The 24,762-nt window shown below is 40.7% G+C and overlaps 1 protein-coding gene across 1 annotated transcript in view; it reads left to right on the top strand.

The window, feature by feature from the left end:
- The first annotated feature begins 6,074 nt into the window (after nt 1-6,074).
- parp4 (poly (ADP-ribose) polymerase family, member 4) overlaps nt 6,075-24,762 on the top strand; it is a 30,526-nt gene continuing 11,838 nt past the window's right edge. Inside the window, exons 1-5 of the mRNA XM_086091232.1 lie at nt 6,075-6,212; nt 8,030-8,167; nt 10,035-10,202; nt 16,007-16,158; nt 23,194-23,325. Of these exons, the coding sequence (XP_085947358.1) occupies nt 6,075-6,212; nt 8,030-8,167; nt 10,035-10,202; nt 16,007-16,158; nt 23,194-23,325 (728 nt within the window). The remainder of the gene's footprint in view (nt 6,213-8,029; nt 8,168-10,034; nt 10,203-16,006; nt 16,159-23,193; nt 23,326-24,762) is intronic.

Below are 24,762 nucleotides of genomic sequence, written 5' to 3'. Positions count from 1 at the left end.
TGCATTGTTTTGTGGTTGCACATAACTGTCCAGTCAATCTTTTGGGCAGAGATCTCCTCTCATAAAATGCAGCCCTGATGAACTTATCCTGGAATTTCCGGATGATAACACCTACTCATTCAGTGCCACCTGCTCGTGCCCGCTTGTTGAACAATGCCCTGTGACATCCGCCACTGCCAACATCTACTGGGAAAGAATGGATATTGACTCCAGTTGTTGGCTCAAAGCTGAGCACTTCTGAGCTCTCTGGTCACCTTGGGTTCGTAACCTCAGATCTTATGATATGTTAACTGATTGTATGCATTGCACTCTGTACTATGAAAGATCAGGGGTTGAGATCTATAGCAAGGCATTTCAGGAAATTGAAAACAACTAATGTGAATTTAAAATAGGATGATTGGCATAATTTATTTCAATCTTTTTTCTTTTTTTTTAATATATATATATAAATATATTATTTTTTTTTTGTATGTGGGTGAGTATGTGTGTGCGTGCGTGCGTGCGTGTATTTGTTAGCTCACCAAAAACCTATTAGAAAAAAATCCCATACCTTTCACCTAAACCGAACACCGCCGTCAGGAGACCCGAGGGGACCAAAGAAAACCAAGGAAGGTGAAATCCAGCACCGACCAGACACCACCCACCGGGCCACCCACCAGAATTCTTCCCCAACCCCAGAAACATCTAAATTCCAACAAATCCCCCCAAAAAATAAAAAAAATCAGGGAGACCTCAAGAGACCGAAGGAGAGACTGAGGAAAGGAAGGAAGGACAGACGAAGCCGAGTGAGATCCACAGACACCAGCCTCCACCGATTCAATGACCTGAGGAGGAAGCAGATTGTGTCTGAGTTTCGATAGATGCTGGTGTGGTGGATCTGGCATGCATGAAAATCTCCACCAAAGAGGGGAGCCGTCGACCCCTGCCAGGACAGAGCAAGCGCAACACCTCAGGGCCCCCCAGGCCGCAGCAGCGCCAAAGGATGACCCCCGGGCCCCGCCAGGGCCACCGGCCGGAGAGCAAACCCAGGAGCAGGAGCGCCCCCCACCCCAACACGGCCCGCGCCCCTGACCCAACGCAGCAGGACAGGGCACTGCAGGCCCGACAGGCACCCCACCGGCCCCCAACCCCCGCACCCCCCACGACCCCCTGCCCCCCACCCACCCACGCCATCCACCCCAACCCAGCCCCAGCCGCCTCCAGGTCCCCAATCCCCCAGACCCCCCCCCCCCCACACCCAGCACCTCCACCCCCCCCCCCAACAAAGCCGACCCCCAGCCCCCGGGGACCCCCACGCACCCAGGCACCGGCGCCGAAGAAGGGCCGGACCGCGGAGCGGAGAGGGCAGCCGCGCCCCGGTCGTCACCCCAGCGTTCTTTGTGAAAGTTAACTCCTGTTACTGAGTCCGCCAGCTCGCCGACTGGCGAACTCTACCCCTAAACCGTGAATGTGACCCCACCCAGTGTATATACAAGTGTGTGTGTGTGTGTGTGTGTGTGTGTGTGTGTTTATTTCAATCTTAATTGCTCTATTTCCCGTCATTTGATGCTTATTGGATTCAGTCTACTAAATTTTTACCCACTTTCGTTTTAGAGCACCAGCTTTTGGATTGGCACCATGGAAGTGAAACAACCAACAGCGATTTTGCTGGTTACTTTTGGATTTTTCCCCCCACATCACTGTGATCTATGAATCCCACTGATGTTGATCTTTGTAACGTCTCACCTATATGTTCCCCACTACTCTGTAGAAGAGGTGGGGATGATTAGCATTTCAGGAACAATTGATGGTTTGCTCAAAGCAGGACTGTTGTGAAATTTTCAGCTCTGATTATAACATGCCTATTTTACCCGTTGAGAAGAAAGATATTTGAAAGTTTCGTGTAATTTATGACCTAAAAAAGATTAATGTGGCCGTTTTAACTCCTATTTTTTTTTTCTTCTGACCCAAAATCCTCTCTCTGCATGGTCTCAAGTTGCAAAAGCTCACACTCATTTCAATTGCATTGACCTGGCTAAGGCTTTTATCTCTTTTACATCACAATCGCCTGCCTCAAAGGCTTTTGTCTTTTACGACTGTCTTCGTCAGTTGCTGGCTCCATTGGAGTTGCCCCCCTGTTGTTCCTGGTGCTTGCTGATAGCTCCGTCTGGAGCTTCTTATCTACAAGCCACAATTTCTCTGTTTTTCCTCTCTTTGAAACAGCATCTGTCCACCGCTACAGCTTTGGTGATTATATCTTGATGTGTTTGAAAAGATCAGAGCTGATCTTTGTCAGAAAGAAGGAAGTCAACAGGTTTGTCTGTATGCATCAACTCCACTGGAAAATATGTACACATGACAGTTCATGTTGAATTAAAAGAATGGAAACGAATTAGCAGATCAAACAGCAAAAAGGTTGCGGGGTATCAACCTACACTCCAACTGACTGTAAGTGAGTCTGAATGTGATAATCCACAGTCTGAATGTGATAAGTCCACAGGAGGTCATCAAACTGTGAAGCTGTGACAGAAACAAAGTAAGTCCAAGAGGAGACAATAATGAAGCATATGGCGGAATGAAGGTAAATATATTATATATTCCAACTCAGAAACAATTAAAAAAATCTAATTTCTGAAGCCCATGGAATATGCCATTTAGGTGTGGAAGAAACATTGAGACATTTACACACCTGGATGCATCCTTTCATGAGACAAATTGTTAAAAATTAACTGCAGGACTGCAGTGTTTGCAAAAGGTATAATAGTATGCATATATATAAACCTCCCCAGGGTGCTCACGGTCCGGCCGGACGTGATAGCTCTGGGGTAAGATTTTTTTTTAATGGATTTCACTGACATGATAAAACAGTGTCAGGATACAGATATTTGCTGGTATTAGTGGATTCCTTTTCAGGATGGCTTGAGGCATATTCATGCAAATTTTAAACAGTAAATATTGTGGTAAAACATTTGATTAATCATTACATACTTGGGTTTCCTAGAAAAAATTAAATAAAATTTGATCTGACAATGAAACCCATTTCAAAAATAAATATTTACAAGCTGTAGAAAAGGGATTAAAGCACATTTGGTTCAGTGTATTATCCCCAATCCCAATGACAGATTAAAAGAAAAATAGAAATATTAAAGAAAATTGGCTACAAGCATTGGCCTCATCAAATTTGAATTGGCTACAAGCTCTTCCTGTTGTATTAATGAATGTATGAATGTCATTAAACTCAGCCAAAGGCACACAAACAGACCTTTTCCTGATCCAACAGAGACGCATGTTCTAGGAACAACAGAACTTAAACAACTAACATTTACTAACTCCCAACTAACAAAAATACAACCAGATGTTCCAAATCGCAAATCGAAACTCAGAGCCGTATATAGAGAGTCTGCCGTCTAGGTGTACAGTTTCTTTTATATTTTCCCCTTGTTTATTTTTTAACCTTTGATATATTCGACAAGCTGAAAATATAATGAATACACTGCATGTATGATACAGGCTATTACTAGTTTATGGTATATTTTTACTGTACATGGGTTTTGATTTTCAACGTTGTGAATGCTGGAAATGTATCACTGTGTTCATACATATGTTCAATAAGAGATCTGATTACATGTATTTGCTTTATCTCCTCTCTGTGGCTTATCATATAACAAGCAAGATACTTGATAAAGCCAGTTTTTCAAGGTACCAACAAATGTATTATAACCGGTTGCTCTGTAATTTGTTTGTCATAATGAATATATGGTCCTAAATTTAAATTTAAATCTTCAGTGTAATTGACAACCAAATGTCATATTGTCTTTTAAATTTTTTATTAATGGCTTTCAATTCTGCATGTACAATATTTAGAACATTACAACACAAAATCTACAATAACTAATTTCCATATTATGGGCCTTGTTTTAAGAGTTAAAATCAATTATATTTTTATTTTCAATTATAATTCTTGACAAAAGGTCAAAGGCTGCATTGTGCAGTCCCTCCTACTTTAAATCGGGTTATTTTACTTTACTTTGCACAACAATGAAGTGTTATTTGCTTTCCAGTCCTCTCATTTGACTTCCTATAATTTCCTCCTCTGTGGGTCTCTAGTAACCCGATGCATCATAATACCGCTGCTTGGTCGTTGTGAGCACCGCCATGCTGAGCAACAAGGCATGATTGGAATAAAAGTGGAAACACCCATTACAAAACAGTACGAAAACCCAACAGCAGGGTAATAACATGGCGTCTATATGTCATGTGACCAGTAGTTGACCAATCACAGCGTAGTAGCTCTGAGGAGTTGGCCAAACTCTATCTACGGTATCTACGGCTCTGGCAAAACTAAGCCATATCTGTCATCTAATGGTGAATAGTGATATTATAAAACTGTAGTCATACTCATGTTTCGCCACCCGCAGATTCGCATATTCACAGATTTTTTTTTTCTCTATTTAAAAATATATATATTTTGGTGTGTTTTTTTCCAGGAATTTGACCCCATTATACCACATTGCTCATATATAACTGTATTTTTAATCAATCAAGGGGGCACTCAGAGTATGGTTGGGGGCCACGTTTGGCCCATGGGCCGCCAGATGCCCATCCCTTATTCACATGTTAGCACCTTCTACCAGAGATCCCATCGAGGAGAATAAATGATGGAGGAAGGGCAAATGTTTGGGGAATTAAGTGGATTGTTCCTTGATGACATAATTTCATGGAAACTGTAATTGCTTCGTTGTCTAAAGTTACTATCACCACATATATCCAATATATGCTTTGTGCTTGAAGTTGAATTAATAGAAAATATGATCCTTCACAACTCCAATAGTGAGTTGGCTTCTCCACACCCCTCGCTCGCCCAGTGTTTTGTCGTGACAAAATATTTATACAGTGGTGTTATGTTGCTAATGCATTATGTGTTATTATTATCAAAAGGTTTTTGTTCTCTTGATGAGGCCAAATGCAGTTGACATAATTACGTCCTGACTTTTACAGACTTTCATTACATAGTAATTGCCTGTCTATATTTCAGTCATAAATACTGTCCAAAATAAAACAGAGACTCTGGAAAATATGTATATATAAGTTCAAAATCATACTCAAGGAATGCTGAGAATGACTGGCAACCAGTCCAGGGTGTAACCTGCCTCTTGCTTTGTCAGGTGGGCTCCAGCACACCCTTGACCCTAAAGTCCTGCTCCTCCACCAGCTGATAAACGCCCTGATTATATGTCACTGTCAAGGAGCGAAAAGACTTATCCACAAAGGATATGTCATTGGTTCCTCAATTTTAGCAAGTCCATATAACGTCATAGATGTTGGTGCCTCGATTAAGACAATTGAATTGCTCCACAATATGGCGGCATGAGAACGGCTTCCAAGTTCCGGTCGCGGCATCGGGCAGCTCAGTACTTTGCAATTACAGAAATGAGATCCAACCTTCAGTGAACCTTAAATGCCTATTTTTGGAACACAGGAGAAATACCATGCAAACAATGGAAGAACTTCACAAAGGAAAAGCATTTAACTTCATGTATAGTACTCTGAACAATATGCTTTTGCAAAATTAATTTAAATGTCATGGTTCTTGGGTTACATATATGTGAGGACTGTTCTCTTTTCTCAGCTTGCATGTGCATCACTGCCATCTCCTATAGACAACCAGCCTTATCACACTAAAGCTCCCTCAGAATGGACTCCTGAATGACTTAAATGAAAATACTTATCTTTGCACTTCTTCTGCGGATATTCCCAGGATTTATACACAATGGGATGAAGATCTTGCAGCATATCCAGATGACTTCAATGTGGCCAAGTATTCCTTCTTTCATAAGGTGACTCCGAGGCACCATATCTTTGTGCCTTACTTGTCAGAGGTAATAATGTGCTATTATGTACTCGTCTGTGTAGTGTGACAGAGATTGGTGTGTGTTGGAGTTGCAGAGTGCCAAAGGAAAGAAGAGGCAGCAGTATCGCGTGATTCGCAACTGGCAGCCTGTAAATCAATTGACAGTAGTCTTCTAAAATGTTATTGAAATATTGGTCACATATACTTGTTATTATGCTAACAGCAGTTGCTACCAAGTGATATGATGGCATTCCCCTCAACTTCAGAGGAGGCTGTGGAGGTCTTCCAGAGCCTGACTGACCGCCTGCTGGCTTCAGGTCTGAGCCAAAGTCCCAACCTTCCCTCGCAGAAGCAGATCTTTGGCTCGCACCCCCTGCAGCAGGTTCTCCATCCCCACCTCACAACTTACAACACAATTATTCAAGTCATTATGAAAGCAGTAGCAGTCAATTAGTCTCGAGAGGGCGCCGCTGAGACATAAAAGATTATCATACCATAAAACAGTTCAAGCTTCCTCTGTGGATCACAGGTAATACTGGCAACATTATGAGGCAACATAAAATTTATTGTGAGGGGACACAAACATTGCCCTAAGCAAAACTGTGTCTGTTACGTAGCTGGGTTCCTAGTTGTCCTAATGATGCAATTTGTCACTCCTGTTTTGTGAAGCCCCATAGATACAACTCACATCAAGTTTACAAGTTTAATCAATTGTGACATGTGAGAAACAATTTTGTCTGCAATGACCATTTTTGTTTAGAATTTTGCAGCAAAAGATCAGTTTATGGCAGTAAATTAATAATTAATAGCTTAAATGCAGTTGATGGCAAGATATGCTGCAACATAAAATTTGCTACAAAGGTTCTTTGGTTTCATGTTTGTTGGCCTGCTTTCTCATTCAAAAGTTAAGATAACGGCAATGTAAAAAATGTCAGCCCAAAATTTTTAATTTTATACATTTTCCCCCCAAAATTTCCAAACTAACAAAAGGACAAGTAATAGGTTGACAGCTGCTCAACTGAATTACTTTTGATGGTGATTGACATTACCATATTTTAAATATTAACATGCTCCCAAAGTCGTATTTAGACATTGTATATGTTTTTTATGCTATAACATACAGAAGGCTTTGATGCAGCCTCTGAACTGAAACTAATGCATGAAGTAATGGTAGTTATTATAAAAACGGCCAGCAGGTGGCAGCAGAGTATAAGAGATCAACCAGGGCCATGTTGCAAAAAGCTCATTTACCCACAATTTAAAACAGATTTTTGAATAATGATGAAACGTATCTGTATTCTAGTGCTAATTGCTGCAAAACGGAAAGAGATAGAAGTATACTTCATTTCCTCATAAAATAAGAGACTCTAATCTTTCTTTTGGTAGATGGGTCCATGTTTTTATAGCAATGGAACACAATATTCTGTGGGCCTTGCAAAATCAGTCAAAATCCAGTAAAACATCTGGGAGCGAAGGGGGTTGCTTCACTGACAATGGCTGGGAGTGAATGAGTTAAGGATTTCACCTCAGGGCAAAGTTCACTTGTAATATGGTCAAATATCCATTTACAACAAACCACATTCAGTCACACCTCAAATTACAGGTCTTGTTTTAGTCTTCCTATATTTGGTTATTTTCCCCTCAAATGATGATGTAGTTTCCCAATAACATACCCTTTTATAGTTGGAAAGGTCCACTGCTTATTAAATGACAAATCAACACAGAACCATTGAACCAAATATAATTATTAAGGTTTTAATTAATTGGCTCTAACAGTTATAAGTGACTTAATACAAGTTTGATATTGGTTGTCTTACTGTTAGGTATATTTAAGGTATATTTAAATGTAATACACTTTAATCAATATGCATCATAGCAATTTAGGAAAAACAAAATCTGTCACCCTTCATTATAACCTTAATGTAAAGTAGAACCGTGCTTCACATTCGCATATTTTACTGAGCACTCGTGCTAAAAGTGCCTTCCTAGGAAGTATGACTAGGCCTCACAGGAATAAATGGTCATAGCACACTTGAGTAGCATTCACACATCAATAGGCTGATGCCACGCACGGTGCTGCGGATGTGCCGACACAGTCTGAAAGAGTCTTGCAAATGTCACAGGGTTACTCAACCGCCTGGCAAATCGTCTCTGTCCCTATTATGCCACTGATTGATACGTACCTTGTTCAACTGGCAGCTGCTGCTGGAAGAAAAGCTGAACGCCGGAGTTTTGTCACAAGTCGTGGCCGTCTTTGTGGAGACGCTGTGGACTGAGGCCCTGGGTTGCCTTGGCAATATCCTCAGAGTGCCTGTTAACAAACTCAGCCTCAATGACGTAAGGCTTTCCTGTTTGTAGCATGTCCAGCATGCTGTTTGTAAACAAAAAATGTTGAATGTTGACTACTGTTAGAGGAAGTCTGTGTCAGAAAGATTATGTTTGAAATATAAACTACAAAGTACAAGTTTCTCCCTTTGAAGTTATCCTCCTGGAATTTAATGCACTTTTGCAACCTTCTCTGTCCCACCTTCAAGCACTCCTGGAAGGATTCTTCCGGGATGGTCCACAGCTCCGTTGTCACGGTCATTTTGATGTCATCTACATCTTCAAAATTGGTCCATTTAATGACCCTCTTTGAGTTTGGGGAAGGGGAAAAATTGACCGTTGCCAATGACAATTTTTGAGGGATTGCAAAAAATATTTTGTGACACTTTCTGACACACCGCACATCTTTTTATTTTTTTTATTGACTATAATCTAGTCTAGTTTTAAACATGGTTGACAATGTATTTGTCACTGAACCTAACATACATGTTTTCACAAATGTTAAAGATTTTTTTACTCCAATGAATCTTATGTGCATGTTTTTGTAAACTGAAGACACTTTTGTCTTCAACAAATCTCGTATGTATTGTGTAAGGATGGGCGAGTACCGATACTTGTTATCGGTACTTGCGACGACCTCGAGACCTCTGGTGGCCGTTTTAAAATCAGGAACTAGACATTAGAAATTAGAATGGAAAATTGCCATTAAAGGGATTCTTGACTCATTGAGCCATTTTCAGCAGCAAAAAAGTTTATATTTTGTCCAGAATTAATTTGATAACTTCATTATTTTTCATGTACAGCTAATACCTTTAAAAACAAATTGTTCCTCTTTGCCACTTATTGTCGACTGAAATGACCTCACGTGTGCTGAGGAAGTAGTTAACGACCAATCATGGCTCAGTTGGGTCTCTTTTTATTCACAACATGCCTGTGAAAAGATACATTGTCAACTTGTTGTCTTTTTGTTAACAGCACTCTGCCAGTGTAACTTGATGACTGCGACTTGTTCCCGCGGTGTTGTTAGCGTCTTTGCTAACACTTGCGATGATATGCTTTGCCCGAAGGTGGTACTTTAGGCTGGTTGTGCTTCGATGGAACGACAGTTCATCACAGCAGTATGTGCACACAACTTTGGATTCATCCAGATTTCCACGAGGCAGCTTTTTAAAACGGAATTTTCCATGAAGCAGTCCTGGGTTATTATCCTCACTCATCGTGGCTGGCTGCATTATGTCCTGCATTGCCCTGCGGAGAATATAAACATACGCGTATGGGGACTACGGGAGGCAGTTGGGCCAAACTTAGTGTGAGTGGTAAATTGTGTTGTTGTTGTTTTTTATGTGTTAATATTTCCTGATAAATCACGGTCGTTAATGCGTTATTGTTGACAGGCCTAATATTAATTGTACAGGAAAAACAATGAAGGTATCAAATTAATTCTGGACAAAATATTAATTTTTTACTGCTGAAGACGGCTCAATGAGTTAAGTATCCCTTTCATCATGCAATTTTATGAAAAAATGCTATATTGGGATATACAGGTCTTTTAAAGAAATATATATTTGTCATTGTTTTTGGGGAGAAATATTATGTATCAAAAGCACTAGTAGTATCAGTGAGTACTCATACTGGTATCGGAAAAAAAGAGGTATCAAACATCCCCAAGGTTTTGTAATAGAGACTTCAGGTAACCTAGCAACATACTTTTTTTTTTAACCAACATTGAAGACAATTCAGTCATTAATGAATTTGACTACCCGGGGAGAAGCCACAAAATGCAAACTTTACACAAATAGGCCTAAACCCACCTTGATTCAAATGGAATGGGACTCTACATTCAGTTTTCTTGTGCTCCATCCTCTGTGTGTGTTATTAGGTGAGCAGAGCTGAGGGCTTGTTGATTCAAGCGCAGAGAAAACTGAAGGAGGGCGAGCATGCCGCAGCGCTCGCTCTGCTGCTTGAGGTTTACACCCTGCTGCCACACATAAGGCCCAGTGAAGATTGCGATGCCAAGATTATCTCACAAAAACTGGACTTCAGTCGGGTATGGCAACACACACGTTTAGTGTATGCCATATGCACAAAAAGGTGCACAATAATAATGTAATAATGACTAGGAAGGGGTAAGTGTTTACCAGTCCACAATTCACACTGCCGCAACAGATAACTATCCATTGTAATTAATATTGCTGGCTTGTAACAAACCACAGCCCAAAGAAGGTTTTGTTTTGCCTCCTCAATTTGGTTGTGCTTTCTTCTGCTTCTGAAGCCTGTCGAAACCACTTTGATGAACTCACAAAAATACCCTCAAGCTTGTTGTTTTTCTTCTTCCGCTTTTGAACATTTGAAACGCTGACAGCCTTCAACGGCAAAGAATATACTCACTTATATATTTTTTGATTTAGCTGCCTTCATCTCAAATCATGTATAATTGTTACTTTTTCCCCCCTAATTGTCACAAATTAGATCCTTATAGGTCAAGTTGATACAACATGTAAGCTTCCCTTAAAATAGGTTTAAAATAACCTTAAATATTGTTTCACTTTTCCCCTAACTGGTAAATGTAATGCATTTTAAACACAAAGGAGTAGTCGTAGAAGCACATTTGTAAAGTGATAAAGATATGATTAGAGAAAAAACATTAAACATAACCTCTTGAAATGAACTGCTTGTATATACAGTATATTTGTATATTTGTACAAGTAAAACATCGTTTTCAATCACATGATCAGGACTTTATTTGTTTGTCTGCTATTCTGGAGGTGGAGATCCGGAGGGTACAATGCCTTGAGAAAGTGTTCATACTCCTTGATTATTTTTTTTCGCATTTTGCCGCCTTACAACCACAAATGTAAATGTTTTTAATTGAGATTTCACGTGTGTATGACCAACACAAAGTATCACACAGTTGTAAAGTGGAGTGGAAGATACAAGGTTTTCAGAATGTTAAGCAATTAAAAACCTGCATTTGTATTCAGCCCCCTGCACCAATACTTTGCACAGCGACCTTTTGCTGCAGCAGCTCAAATCTTTGAGGGTAAGTCTCTACTGACTTTGCACATCTTGACACTGACATTTTTACCCATTCTTCTTTGCAAAAAGCTCAAATTAAGCCTGATTGGATGGAGAACATGTGTGAACAACAATTTTCAAGTCTTGGGATTTAGGTGTGGACTTTGACGGGGCAATTCTAATACATGAATATTCTTTGATATAAACCATTCCATTGTAGTTCTGGATGTATGTGTATGGTAATTGGACCAGTGCAATGCCTATGCTTAAATCTGTGATTCATCAATATCTTCGAACTTGAAAGTGTGCATATTATGGTGCGTATTAGGGGAAACAATTTTATAACCTCCTCCTCAGATCATTCACACGCAGAAAGGATGATGAATCATCTTTTGAAGAAAAAACATACATCTTTTACCTAAGAAGTGCAATGTACTGAAACTGCAGTTATTTATAAAGTCAATAAAAATACTTTAAACAATAATAACTAAAATTTTGAATTTGCGAATGACTTGACCAATATCTTAAATAACCGTAAAGGGCACTTCTCATCATTGATATCTTCATTCTTCATTTTCTGCTTAATCCAAGGCTTCAAAGTTTTCGTGTTAATCAAGTACACATGCGCACTACAAATATAAAACACTATTTCCAAAAATGTATATTTGACAAACTACTGTAAAAAAAACTCAAATTGGCAAGGCTTAAACATTTTTTGTTGCTTCCAGCGCTGATGTCATGAATTTGATCAACTTAGAAATGCCTCTTTGCTCTGCTATATTTATTCCTTCTTATCTATTTTATCAACTTGTGCAGTATTTGATCATTCTCAGCAATTAATTCAATCATTTTTCTATGCATGTTGTGTGCAGAATTCTCTAATATAACATTGGAATTTGTTAAAAATGATTGGCATCATTATTTCTTGTCACTTTCTGTGTTAAGCAAGCTTTTCTAAGATGCCAACCTTTTGAAAATATAAAGTTATGAAGGTTTTGGGGCCATCTCCAGCATCTTCAAACCTTCGCAAATTGGCGCCTACCACACTTTTGTTTTGACCAATCACGGCAACGGATGAAAATTTTGTCATCGTCGTCGCAGGTTTAAAAAAAAAAAGCACAAAAACAAAAAAGGCTTTTACCAGCTAAAAATGCTCAAAGCACTTCTCGCTGTTCTTCTTTGAAAATGGAATTACTTTAAGCACTTTAAAACAACCCCCGCTATTTTCTTAAAGGTCTCATGTTATTCAACTTTTCAAAATACTAAAATGGTTCTCAAATCTGTAAAAGACATGTCTGTGATGTGTATTTGTCAAAATTGACTTTGGATCTAATATTTTTGCTGTCCCTAAATCAGCCAAAAAACGCTCTGTTCAAAACAGCCTGTTTTAGGGGTGTGTCACTTTTATGTAAATAGCTGCATCAGGCCACCCCTGGGCCATACCATTCTCTCTCGAAGGGGCAGTGATTTCAGTTATGGTAGCCATGTGCTGATGTTGTGAATGAAAACGACTGACCATGGGAGCATTATAACAAATACAGACATGTCTTTTACACATTTGAGAACTATTTTAGTATGTGGAAAAGTGGCATAACGTTTTACCATAAGAAAAAGTAGCATAACGTTACTACAGAGATTATGTTAGTTTGTGATTGTTTAGGCAATGGTTATTTTGCTGTAACCGGCAAATCTCCCGCGAACGTTATTTTGCCGTGAATGTCTCCGATTTTTCGTGAATGCTTGTAGACATTTACAAGCAGTTATAAATAACACACTGAAGGGGGAAAAAAAACATGGTTTGATATGTCCTCATGTAACCTCTTATATAAGGATATGTTGTTGTCCTGAACTGTTGTACAAATCCAGGTGCCCAACAATTTGTAAATAAAGGGCGGGATCAGCCTGGGAACTCTTTCTTGTTTATACTACAGCCTTCCCTGCTTCGCAAACATGTTTTCGAGAGTGTCTGGGAGAGGGCTTGGACAGCCCGGTTTCTCACGCTCACAACTTTTTGCTAACGAATAAAAGACGGAGCGCCACACGGTCCGGACGGAGTCCGCTGTGGAACCCGTACGATTGCCCAGCCGTTGTTGCAGCTCGCTTCAGCCGGACCGTAGGCTCCCCGGTCTAGTGTCAAGGTAAGCGCTGATGATGATCATATTATGCTGCTTAACGTTGTAGTGTATTGATTGCTGTTTGCGGGGAATAAAAGGTACAATAATTCTAGCAAAAAAAGTTGTGATTATTGCTGTTTGCGGGGAATAAAAGGTACAATAATTCTAGCAAATCGAGTTGTGATTGTTGCTGTTTGCGGGGAATGAAAGGTATAATCATTCTAGCACAGCGCAGGTGTTGATTACTGTTTGCGGGGAATAAAAGTTACAATAATTCTAGCAAATCGAGTTGTGATTGTTGCTGTTTGCGGGAATGAAAGGTATAATCATTCTAGCACAGCGCAGGTGTTGATTACTGTTTGCGGGGGATAAAACGTACGATTATCCTAGCACAGTATAAATGTTGATTGCTGTTTGCGGGGAATAAAAGACACAGTTGTTCTAGCAAAGCATATCAAGTCTCTGTGTTTTCATTGTTACCGCCGACCACTCACGATCCTGCATAAAAATATAAAGGTGAAGTAGTGTTTTCCACAAAACACACACAATGTGCACATTTAGGCCACTGCGCGGTCGCAACGTGCAAGCCGTCTCGTCGAGACCACTTAGCGGCCGGTTAACATCACAAAGTCAGGCCAAATAGATGGCGAGTTGCCAGTCACGGCAAATCAACCACCGCGGATTGTATCTTGACAAAACAATACGCAACCCATCATATTATCCAACCACCGTCTGCTTTGTCATATCTGACCTCTTGTAACCAAACAACCTCCACATGACAAATGTAGGTCCCACGTTAGGCACTAAAAATACACCAGTAATATGGTACAAGGTGCACATCTCTTATTAGAAAGGATAGGAAGGAAGGCTAAATCAAAAATGTTAAACTTACATCTTTCCCATTTGCTGTCGTGTCACACTGTTGGGAACGATCTATTTAAACGTGTTGCAAATCCAGCTCTGAACAGGCTTTTTCTAACAAAACAGTCCTTTGAGAAAGGATGTCGGTACACGTCCTTCAAAAATAAAATTAATCCACTGTCTTCTCAAAGACTTAGGACGAAGGAAGCAACCACCTTTTCCTGATCATTGTTCTGTCCACGGAGCATTTGCGTGCAGTGGGAGAAAAAGAAAGGATCAGCCAGCTTCTCGAATTTCAGTGGGCGTAACAAACCTATACCGGAGGCGGTGCCACTAACCCGAGGGGGCTGGGTCGACTGCACTTCCGTGTCTTTTTGACGTCACTAAATCACGGAAGTTTAATCTGTTTGGAGTACACCTTTTAGAATGGAGGAGAAAGCTATAGAAGTTGCGGACTGACTTTTTTCCTCCTTGGTTGGATTGTAGACAGGCCGGGGATGCATATCATTGATAGAAAACCCCACTTAAGTGCATTTTCATACTATGGGACCTTAAAGATGGAACCCAGGGGCAGCAGATACAATGAAAACAGCCTACAAATTGAACTTGTGGAGTTCCAAACGTTCCATCATGCATGTGAATTCATATTGCACATATTCGTCCGACCACTTTCTTTTTTTCTTTATTTGCTCGACATAGTTAAGAAGAGATTACAATGATAATGAAATCACACAATGTACCATCACAGAACAGTCAAAAGTTGACTACTGAGCGCACCAAATTCCCCGCAGCACAACAGGCCAAGCAACGTAGCATAATCACCAGCAGCCAATGATGGCCAAGCAGGGCATATCATAACGCAACATTTGAGTCAGGTGTCTGTCTTGACCTCTGCCAAATCTCTGAGACTGACTCACCAAACCCTTAACCTGAGTTCGATCGAACCCCTTAAGAACCACTATGTACTGTATATTTAGTTGGTGTATTTTTACTGAGAGTTAATTACACAATCCACGTAGGAGGAATTTTATTTACTAATTATGTTTTAAGGTATATCACTGTATAATCAGTGGGTGAATACAAAAATGTTATGTGCCAATTTGTCCTGGTCAAACATATAATCTCAACACACTACATTCAAGTGTATCATTGTAAGGACAAAATGTAAAAAAGGTTCAAGGGGTATGACTAATTTTTCAAGGCACTGTACGTGATTAGCTGTCGACCAGTTCAGGCCCGAAGACAACTGGGATAACCTCCAGCACACCCGCAACCTTTGTGAAGATAAGCAGTTCGTAAAATCAATGAATGAATGAATGTACGCTTTTTACACATTGTGTCAAGTCATGTTCGTTTTTGCCGAATTTGGTTAATAGTAGCTAGGGTATAAATTCTGCAGTTTCATTGGATGTGAAAAGATTATCGCAGAGGAGCACGGGGTCCCTGTAGTCAAGTTCCGAGTGGGCGGAGCATTTCAGAATGTGACCACATTTGGAGCGAACACTTGGAACTATCCTCCTGCATGAATGAGAAAGAAGCTACTCTCTTAATTACATGCTGGTATAGTGTCAAAAACATACGTGGAGATCCAGTTACTATGTAGGCCTACTATTGTTCTAACTGCAACTAAAATGACTGATGTGGTATTATTTAGAACAATTTGGAATATGATTGGCAGTTAAGTCATGTACACATTCGCCACAAACATTTGTTGCAGGACTGAGGCTCTTCCTTTGTGTCAAATGACTCGGAAAATTATCTACAGTATATGCCTGCTCCTAAGGAAACAAAAAAATGCACTTGCCACACGCGCGGCTGTCATCAAGACTGACAAGAGATTCATTGTTTCTTCCTTGTCTAGCTTATCCGAGACATCCTGAACGTGAGTGAGATGACTCTGAGAAGCCCCGCCCCTTCCTGCATTGGCAAGTTTCACGCCCTGAGATGCAGCATTGAAACTGTTGAGCCCGGCTGCCCCGAATACCGCACTGCGTCATCTTTGCTCGACGACAGGTAAGAGAGTTAAATCCACAGTATCATAAGGAAATCATGCAAAGCAAATCAAGGTAGAAGCAGAAGTCGCATACAGATGGCACAGCAAAAGTCAATTACCTGATGTTGAAAGGAGGATGATATAAGGGACTGCCAGTTATTGTGTTCTTCCATTATTATACAAATTCAAAGCTTGCTGTTGCCACCGAAAGTAAATTAGTCCCGCATAGCGTAATCCAGAGAAAAGTACAAGAACAGGGAGTTTCCGTTTACCATGGTACTGAAGAGGGTCTTCTGCCCAGATTTAGTCATAACTGTTTTAATTTTCCTTATTTCCTCAGTAAAGCTTTGTGAGTGTTATCGCAATTTCTGCCAAGTGTCTGTAATCAATTATGTTTTTAAAGTCTTATCGTCATGACTGGGATCTCATAAATTTCCAAAATAATGGGCCATTGTCTGTGGTTGAAGTGTCTGTAATCAATGATGTTTTTAAAGTCTTATCGTCATGACTGGGATCTCATCAATTTCCACAACAATGGGCCATTGTCTGTGGTTGAAGTGTCTGTAATCAATGATGTGTTTAAAGTCTTATCTCATGTCCGGTGAACTCCAGGTGGGCTGTTTGGAGGGGGCGTTGTGGTACCGCCCCTTCAAGATAGTATAAGAATATTGTGAGTCCGCTGTAACGACACACTTGCGAGAAGAATGCAGCCATTTGTCTGTAAACTCGCTTGTGTCCGGAATATTCAATCTCCAGCCTGTATTCGGATAACCAACATTCTCACTACCCGAAAAACAACGAACACGCGGAAGACTAAGATGATCTTCTAACAGTACCAACATACAACGGGATCAACAGATAATGGTATTGACATACTGTATGACAGATGGTGACCCCGACGTGATTTCGGGCTGAGGTGTTGATCCAACAGACAGAACTTCTGGCGCCAAAGTAATTAAAGGTAAGAGGACATTTATCCTCTTAGTTGATTTTCTGTCTGTTGAATACTCTGAGACCTGTTTTCACGTCATCTAATTTGTGACTAAATTGTATATGAGATCTAAGTGAACAGATATTAGTAAAGTCTAAAATACAAGGTTGTTTCGTTCTATTTTGGTTTTGTTCTATTTTAGAATCCTAGAAACTGTAGAATCCTAGAAACTGAAGTCCTTGTATATGGGTAACGTTACAAAGAAATAAGCGCATAAGAAAGAAGAGAAATAAGAGAATAAGAAGTTCTAGTGGTTTTGATCAATTAAGGTTCGAGTGCTTTTGTTTGGTCCGAGTCAAGCACTCTTGAAATAAGAGGAATAGTTCGACCACTTCTGAGAAATTAAGGCTCGGACACTTTTGTTTGGGAATTAGCAAGTGTCTTTGAATAAGGAAAGAAAAGGCCTATTAAACTGGTACCACAAAAGACGTCAATGAAGTAACAAAAATAAAATAAATAAGGAAATAAATAAAAACAAAATGAAGGTAGGGACAGTGTTTGGTTCGATTTGCGGCAAATACCAAACCATTCTGAATGAGTGTGCTTGGTGAGTAAATCAGGAATGCATGTGAATGTGCGGGGAGTGAGAAAGAACAGTTAAAAAAATTTATAATAAATGGATGAGAAGTGTTGTGAGAATGAAAGTTTGAAAGAATGATGTTTTTTTACAATGTCTTCAACTGTGTGTTTGGTGAAATTTATGAGAGAAATGGAACAAGGCTTGTGTTGGAGGAGCGGCGGCTCTAGAGTTGACTGTTAAAAAAAAAGAACGATTTTTAAAAAGGGGGGGGGGGCTGAACTGGTGGATTGTCTCTAGGCGGAGGGTGAGGGAGAATGATAAGAAAGTTGTGGAAATGGCGCTGCGGAACACGCCCTTCGAATGAGGAAGTGGAAAAGTGGTTGTACATTGCTCAGTTGCAGAATCAAGCAGCAGAATTAAAGTGTCCAGAATCTTTCAGGTGCCCACCCGAAGCAGAGGAATCTTCCAAAGTCCAGCTTTTCCTCCTCATCGGTCTTTGACTCGTTCCCAAAAAAGGCATCCATTTTAGCCAAAATTGACCCGCCCACTGGTAACTCTGCTATGCTTTACAAACCTTTCTCTCCCACTGATGTGAGTGTGTGTTGATGCAGAAACTTCCGCCTATGCAATCTGGTGGTTGTCAATTGGCTTCAAGCAGTGCAGAGAGCGGTTACGGGACAAATGTTAATAGCAGGTGATATCCGCGTTATTTTTACATAATTATGTCAGCTTTTATAGTTTAATATTTTAATGTAACCTTTTGGGTTTTTCATTAAACAAAAAGAAAATCTTATTTTTTTTATTATTTTTTTTGTTCTCTCTCCCTGATAATTAGGCTCTTAGGCGAGAAAATTATTTCACTTTTGTTTCCCCTCCCTGAGTGTGTGGTTTCAGATCTGGTGTTCGCTTCCAAAGCAGATGAGCTTTTGTTCGGGCCCTCACTGATCACACACTGAAAATAGGACACGCCCCTATGCCCTCGCATTCGCAAGTGTTCCGAGTAGCCATTTTGAAGGGCGTTCCCAAGTCTGTGGCACAGGCCATGGAGGGCAATCCGGATCTTCCCGGTGCTGAGGTTGACCGGTGGTTGTCACATCTTAAACATCATTTAAGGAGACATACTAAAGAAAAAGAGTCCGTTGCAAAATTTGAAAAAGCAGGAAGAAACACTCTTGCTGTGATCTCATCTCCCTCTGTCGAGCAGATGTATCAAGCAGGTTCATTCATGGGTCAAGGTGCGCCCCCTGGGTGGCCTAACATGTGCTTCAATTGTGGACGGCCTGGTCATTGGGCCCGCGATTGCAGACAGCGACCTCAAGCGTCTGGGTGGAGAGGCAGAGGCCAACAAACTGCACGTGGCTACAATCGAGGAGAGAGAACAACCGCAGCAGCAACAAGGATATTCCCTGAATCCACATGCTCAGGGACTGTTCACAGACTCTTTTGCATTCTTTTGTGTTTGCACCTAACTGTCCAGTCAATCTTTTGGGCAGAGATCTCCTCATCGCCACATGCCCTCTCATCAAATGCAGCCCTGATGAACTTATCCTGGAATTTCCGGATGATAACACCTACTGCTGCTCTGCTGCCTCTGCTGCCTCTGCTTCCAGTGCCACCTCCCAGTTCCCGCTTGTTGAACAACGCCCTGTGGCATGCGCCACTGCCAACATCTACTGGGCAAGAGTGGATATTGACTCCAGTGGTTGGCTCGAATCTGAGCACTTTACTCTTTGGTAACCTTGGGTTCGTAACCTCAGATCTTATGATATGGTAACTGATTGTATGCATTGCACTCTGTACTATGGCAGATCAGGGGATGAGATATATAGCGAGGCATTTCAGGAAATTGAAAACAACATATGGGAATTGAACATGGGTGATTTGTTTGCAGGCAAACCAGGTGTCGCCTTTTTGGTGTTACTAAACAACTCCCACATGTCTCCTTGATGATCTCGCCTCAGCACACAGCGAAGGATCTTGGTCCGTTTGTCCTGGCATGCACACAGGCCACTGATTGGCAAAATGTATTTCTATTTCCCGTCACTTGATGCTTATTGGATTCAGTCTAATAATTGTTTACCCACTTCCGTTTTGGAGCACCAGCTTTTGGATAGGCACCATGGAAGTGAAACAGCCGACAGTGATTTTGCTGGTTACCTTCTTGATTTCTTTCCCACATCGCTGTGGTCCATGGATCCCACTGATGTTGGTCTCTGTAACGTCTCACCTGTTGTGTTTCAGATGAAACCAGGACAAATATATGTTCCCCAATACTCTGTAAAAGAGGCTGGGATGATTGGCATTTCGGAAACAATTGACGGTTTGCTCAAAGCAGGAGTGTTGTGTGAAATTTCCGGCTGTGATTATAACATGCCTATTTTACCCGTTGAGAAGAAAGATACTGGAAAGTTTCACATTGTCCATGACCTGCGAGATAATGTGGCCGTCTTAACTCCTACTTTTTCTGTCCCGAGTCCTCACTTGGCTTTGTCTCAAATTGCATCAACCCACACTCATTTAGCTTGCATCTTTCCACCGCTGCAGCTCTTGCGATTCCTGATTACAGTCGCATGTTCTATCTGGATGTTTCTGAAAAAAACAGTTTCTGCTGTTCTTTATCAGAAGGGGGAGATAGGAAATGATTTGGCAGACAAAGCGGCAAAGGAAGCGGCGGGCTACAGCCCAACATTACAATTGATGGTGAGCGAAAGTGAATTAGGAGAAGGACCAGGAGTAACCACAGAAACAGCTGTTGTGGCAGGAAAAAGCAAGTCCAGAAGAAAAGAGTGTGTGGATGTCCAAAGGGGGACAAAAAGATGAAGAAGGTATATGGTGAAAAGAAGGTAAATGTATTCCATCTCGGAAACAACTGAAAAATCTAATTTTTGAAGCCCATGGAAAAATGCCATGTAAGGTGTGGATGAAACACTGAGACGACTACACACCTGATGGCATCCTTTCATGAGACAAATTGTTAAAAGTGAACTGCAGAACTGCAGTGTTTGCAGCAGGTATAACAGTATGCCTACATCTAAACCTCCCCATGGGCACACACGATCCGGCCGGACGTGACTGCTCCTGGTCAGGTGGTTTCAATGGATTTCACTGATATGATAAAACCAGTGTCAGGATACAGATATTCGCTGGTAATAGTGGATTCCTTTTCAGGATGGCCAGAGGCATATCCCTGCAAATCTGAAACAGCACATATCGTGGTAAAACATCTGATTAATCATGGGTCTCCTAGAAAAATTTAATCAGACAATGGAACCAATTTCAAAAACAAACATCTACAAGTAGTAGAAAAAGCATTGGGGCTAAAACACACATTTGGTTCAGTGTATCATCCCCAATCCCAAGGACAAGTTCAGCGAATGAATAGAAATATTAAAGAAAAATTGGCTGAAGCACTGGCCTCATCAAATTTGAATTGGCTACAAGCTCTTCCTGTTGCGTTAATGAATGTGCGAATGTTACTAAACTCAGCCAAAGGCTGGACTCCGTTTAAATGTCACACCAACAGACCTTTTCCGGCTCCAACAGCTCCATTGGAAGAGACGCACATTCCAGGACCTCCAGAAGTCAACATTTACTAACAAAAAACCAACCAGATGCTTCTTCAGAAATAAATGATTGTGAATATGTATGGTTGAAAGTGATTACACAAAAATGGTCTGAGCCCAGGTGGACTGGACCCCAAAAGGTGACGGAGAGGACATCTTCTGCAGTTTGTCTGCACGCAAAAGGTGATACATGGTATCACATCTCATCCACCCGACCGGCAAGGACACCGGCTGGAGCCATTGTCCCTGCACCAGACAATCACCCAACAACAACCGAGAAGCAAGCCGGCTCACACGGACATCATTCAACAAAGGTTGAGTTCACGGTATACAGGCAGAATAATCCCGGTGACTCATCCTGGGACCAGGTAGTCTACCCTAAGGTCCTGAAGAAGATGACAGCGCCCTCCAGCAGCAACCCAAAAACATCATCTCGAGATGGCTTCGAAGTGGGAACGCATCTCCATCTGCTGCTACATCACGACACTCTTTCTCATATTGACTTTTATACCAATCTGGTATCTCTGGAAGCCCCTCAGTACAACCTTGACTATCTCTCCCCAAAGGAGCCCACTGTTGAGGCATCCGACGAAGATCCCACTGGGATTTTTCTCTGAAATGTTTATCTGCTTGTGTTGGACTCTTTTGAGTCCGAAAAAGGGATTGAAGAGGGTCTTCTGCCCAGATTTAGTCATAACTGTTTTAATTTTCCTTATTTCCTCAGTAAAGCTTTGTGAGTGTTATCGCAATTTCTGCCAAGTGTCTGTAATCAATTATGTTTTTAAAGTCTTATCGTCATGACTGGGATCTCATAAATTTCCAAAACAATGGGCCATTGTCTGTGGTTGAAGTGTCTGTAATCAATGATGTTTTTAAAGTCTTATCGTCATGACTGGGATCTCATCAATTTCCACAACAATGGGCCATTGTCTGTGGTTGAAGTGTCTGTAATCAATGATGTGTTTAAAGTCTTATCTCATGTCCAGTGAACTCCAGGTGGGCTGTTTGGAGGGGGCGATGTGGTACCGCCCCTTCAAGATAGTATAAGAATATTGTGAGTCCGCTTTAACGACACACTTGCGAGAAGAATGCAGCCATTTGTCTGTAAACTCGCTTGTGTCCGGAATATTCTGTAAAATAAATCCTTCGAAGGACCTGTTCACCGATCTCCAGCCTGTATTCGGAAAAACAACATTCTCACTACCCGAAAAACAACGAACACGCGGAAGACTAAGATGATCTTCTAACAGTACCAACATACAACGGGATCAACAGATAATGGTATTGACATACTGTATGACGTTTTGAAATTACGTATAGAATTCAATGAAATTGTTTGCACAGCTGCATAAAATTACGTCATGATGCGGCACAAGAATGTACTTTAATTTACTGCCATTACTTGTCGTAAAACGAAGAACCACCCTATATTACCTATCTGCATGAGTGCTCAATAAAATAAAACACAGAACTTGATCCAGAGCCTACATTTATCTGTTTTAAGTTTTGAAAACGGAACAAAAAAACTCTTTGTGTCATTCAGGTTACGTTGATTCACTTTTTTTCTGAGCTGAAGAAATAAAAATAATAAAATAAAGTATTACTGAATGAATAGTCACATCTCTTTTCTGTTCTGTTCTGTGCTGTGCTGTAATTTTCCAGTCTGTCTGTTGGTGTAGCTCAGCAAAAGGTCAGTTGTGTGAAGCATGCATTTGTCCGTGCCACCTTATTGTGCGTAGCCACTTAAGGTAGAAAGTTTCTTTCACACATGACACTTTAAGCTCTTCTGACAAACTCAATAGATGACTAGCACACTGATTTGGAGACACGCTCTGCAGTTTCATCCCCACAGGGGCTTTTTCAGCCACAGCTCCTGTGGGTCTGCTTCAGGCTTGATTGATCCCAAATGGGGTTAAAAGCTTACTTTTCATTCATAAGAGCTTCTTGTGAAGTAAATGCCTACCTTATTTGCCTTTTTCAGAGCTGTGCAGATCCATCAGGTGTTACGTGTCAGCAGAGCCGTGGAGCTTCAGAACTTTAAGGGCAAGCTCGGCTACATCAAGTCACTCCTTCGCTCCTCAAGCACCAGCAACTTTGTTGGAATTCGGTCGCGGTGAGTTTAAGTGTGACAAACACATATTATTGACGGTCCGTCATTTGTCAATGGCCGGTTCATTATTTCAAGGCAACCCAAACTGTAATTGTTAATCAATCAATCTGTCATCATTATTTTAACCACGCTTCCGTCATTGTTAAATACAAATTTAGGTCCATCATTAAATTTCACCGGACATTGCTTTTTAGTCCATAGGACACTACAGAACCTATGAATAATATGCATGGTTTTTGCACTATATAAATCTGTGGTCCATGTAGGTTGGTGCGGAAAATGTGGTCAATGCAGACACACATGGCTGCGCCAAAAATAAATCAGGCTTCAGTGTCATGGAAACAGTTCGGCAGTCTGTAATGACCCGGTTATTGATGATTACGTTCAGGGACGAAAAACAATTTCTGCCATTGCTTAGTTTGTCAATTCAATTCAAGTCTCCCGTCATTCGTTATTATGTTTATTATGTGTCCATCATTGACGGATTGACTGACCTCCCGTCAATATTGGTGGAATGACCACCTCTGGACAATCACAAATTGTGATTCCTCGATGATCCACTATATGCTGAGTTCCTTAATCTTCCTTTAAAATCCATTACAAATGCAATCTATTCTCTGGACTTTTAACATGCAAAGCCTGGTGACAGCGAACAAAGTTAATTATACTATTAAAAAGAAACAATGTTACAAGCTGTCTCTCTATAAACACTTACAGAAATATTTAAGCCTAACTTTTAAGATTCATGTAAAAAAAAATTACATAACACACTCCCGTTTACTTTTTCTTAGATGATTTTAAAGGTGCATTGTGCCGTTTAAAAAGGTAATGTTAAAGCTTTTTCTACATCATGCATCCAATGCCCAGGGGCCTCATTTATAAAACTGCGTGAGCGCCTAAATTTGATTTATAAAACCATGCGTAGGTACACATACGCACACCTGCACGCCATTTCCCTTTATAGATGCCACACATCTCAACCAGTGTGCGCAGCTGATTCAACGCTGCTCCCCGCCCTAAGTCTGCCTATTTCCCCCCATATTGGGCAATGCAAATCTACTCATTAATGGATTTGCGTATTCATAAGCAGCATGTGACGACGATCATCAAATCAATTGATAAAAAAAAAAAAGGATGACGGACAGGGAAAGGCAAGAAAGAAGGCTAACTTCCCCATGATGTAGGCTACATTGAAATTTTGTGTGAATAATAATTAAAAAAAAGATTTCAAAAATGCAAAGATGTACATTATGAAACCCTCATTGCAGAGGTCGAGTCACGGAAGGCCGTGATTATTGGCTGCAGGGCGCACAGCAGCAAAAAAAAAAAAAAACTATAATAATAATAATAATTTGGTATGATAAAAAGGTGAGCATAACGAAATAATAATAATCTTATTGTCTTTACTTGCACTATATGGTAATTGAGTTGTCACTGCAG

The sequence above is a fragment of the Leptonotus elevatus genome, chromosome 12 (genome assembly GCF_054856555.1).
Source record: "Leptonotus elevatus isolate MCC_2025b chromosome 12, RoL_Lele_1.0, whole genome shotgun sequence".
Taxonomy (NCBI): domain Eukaryota; kingdom Metazoa; phylum Chordata; class Actinopteri; order Syngnathiformes; family Syngnathidae; genus Leptonotus; species Leptonotus elevatus.
This window is presented reverse-complemented; position numbering and strand designations above follow the sequence as displayed.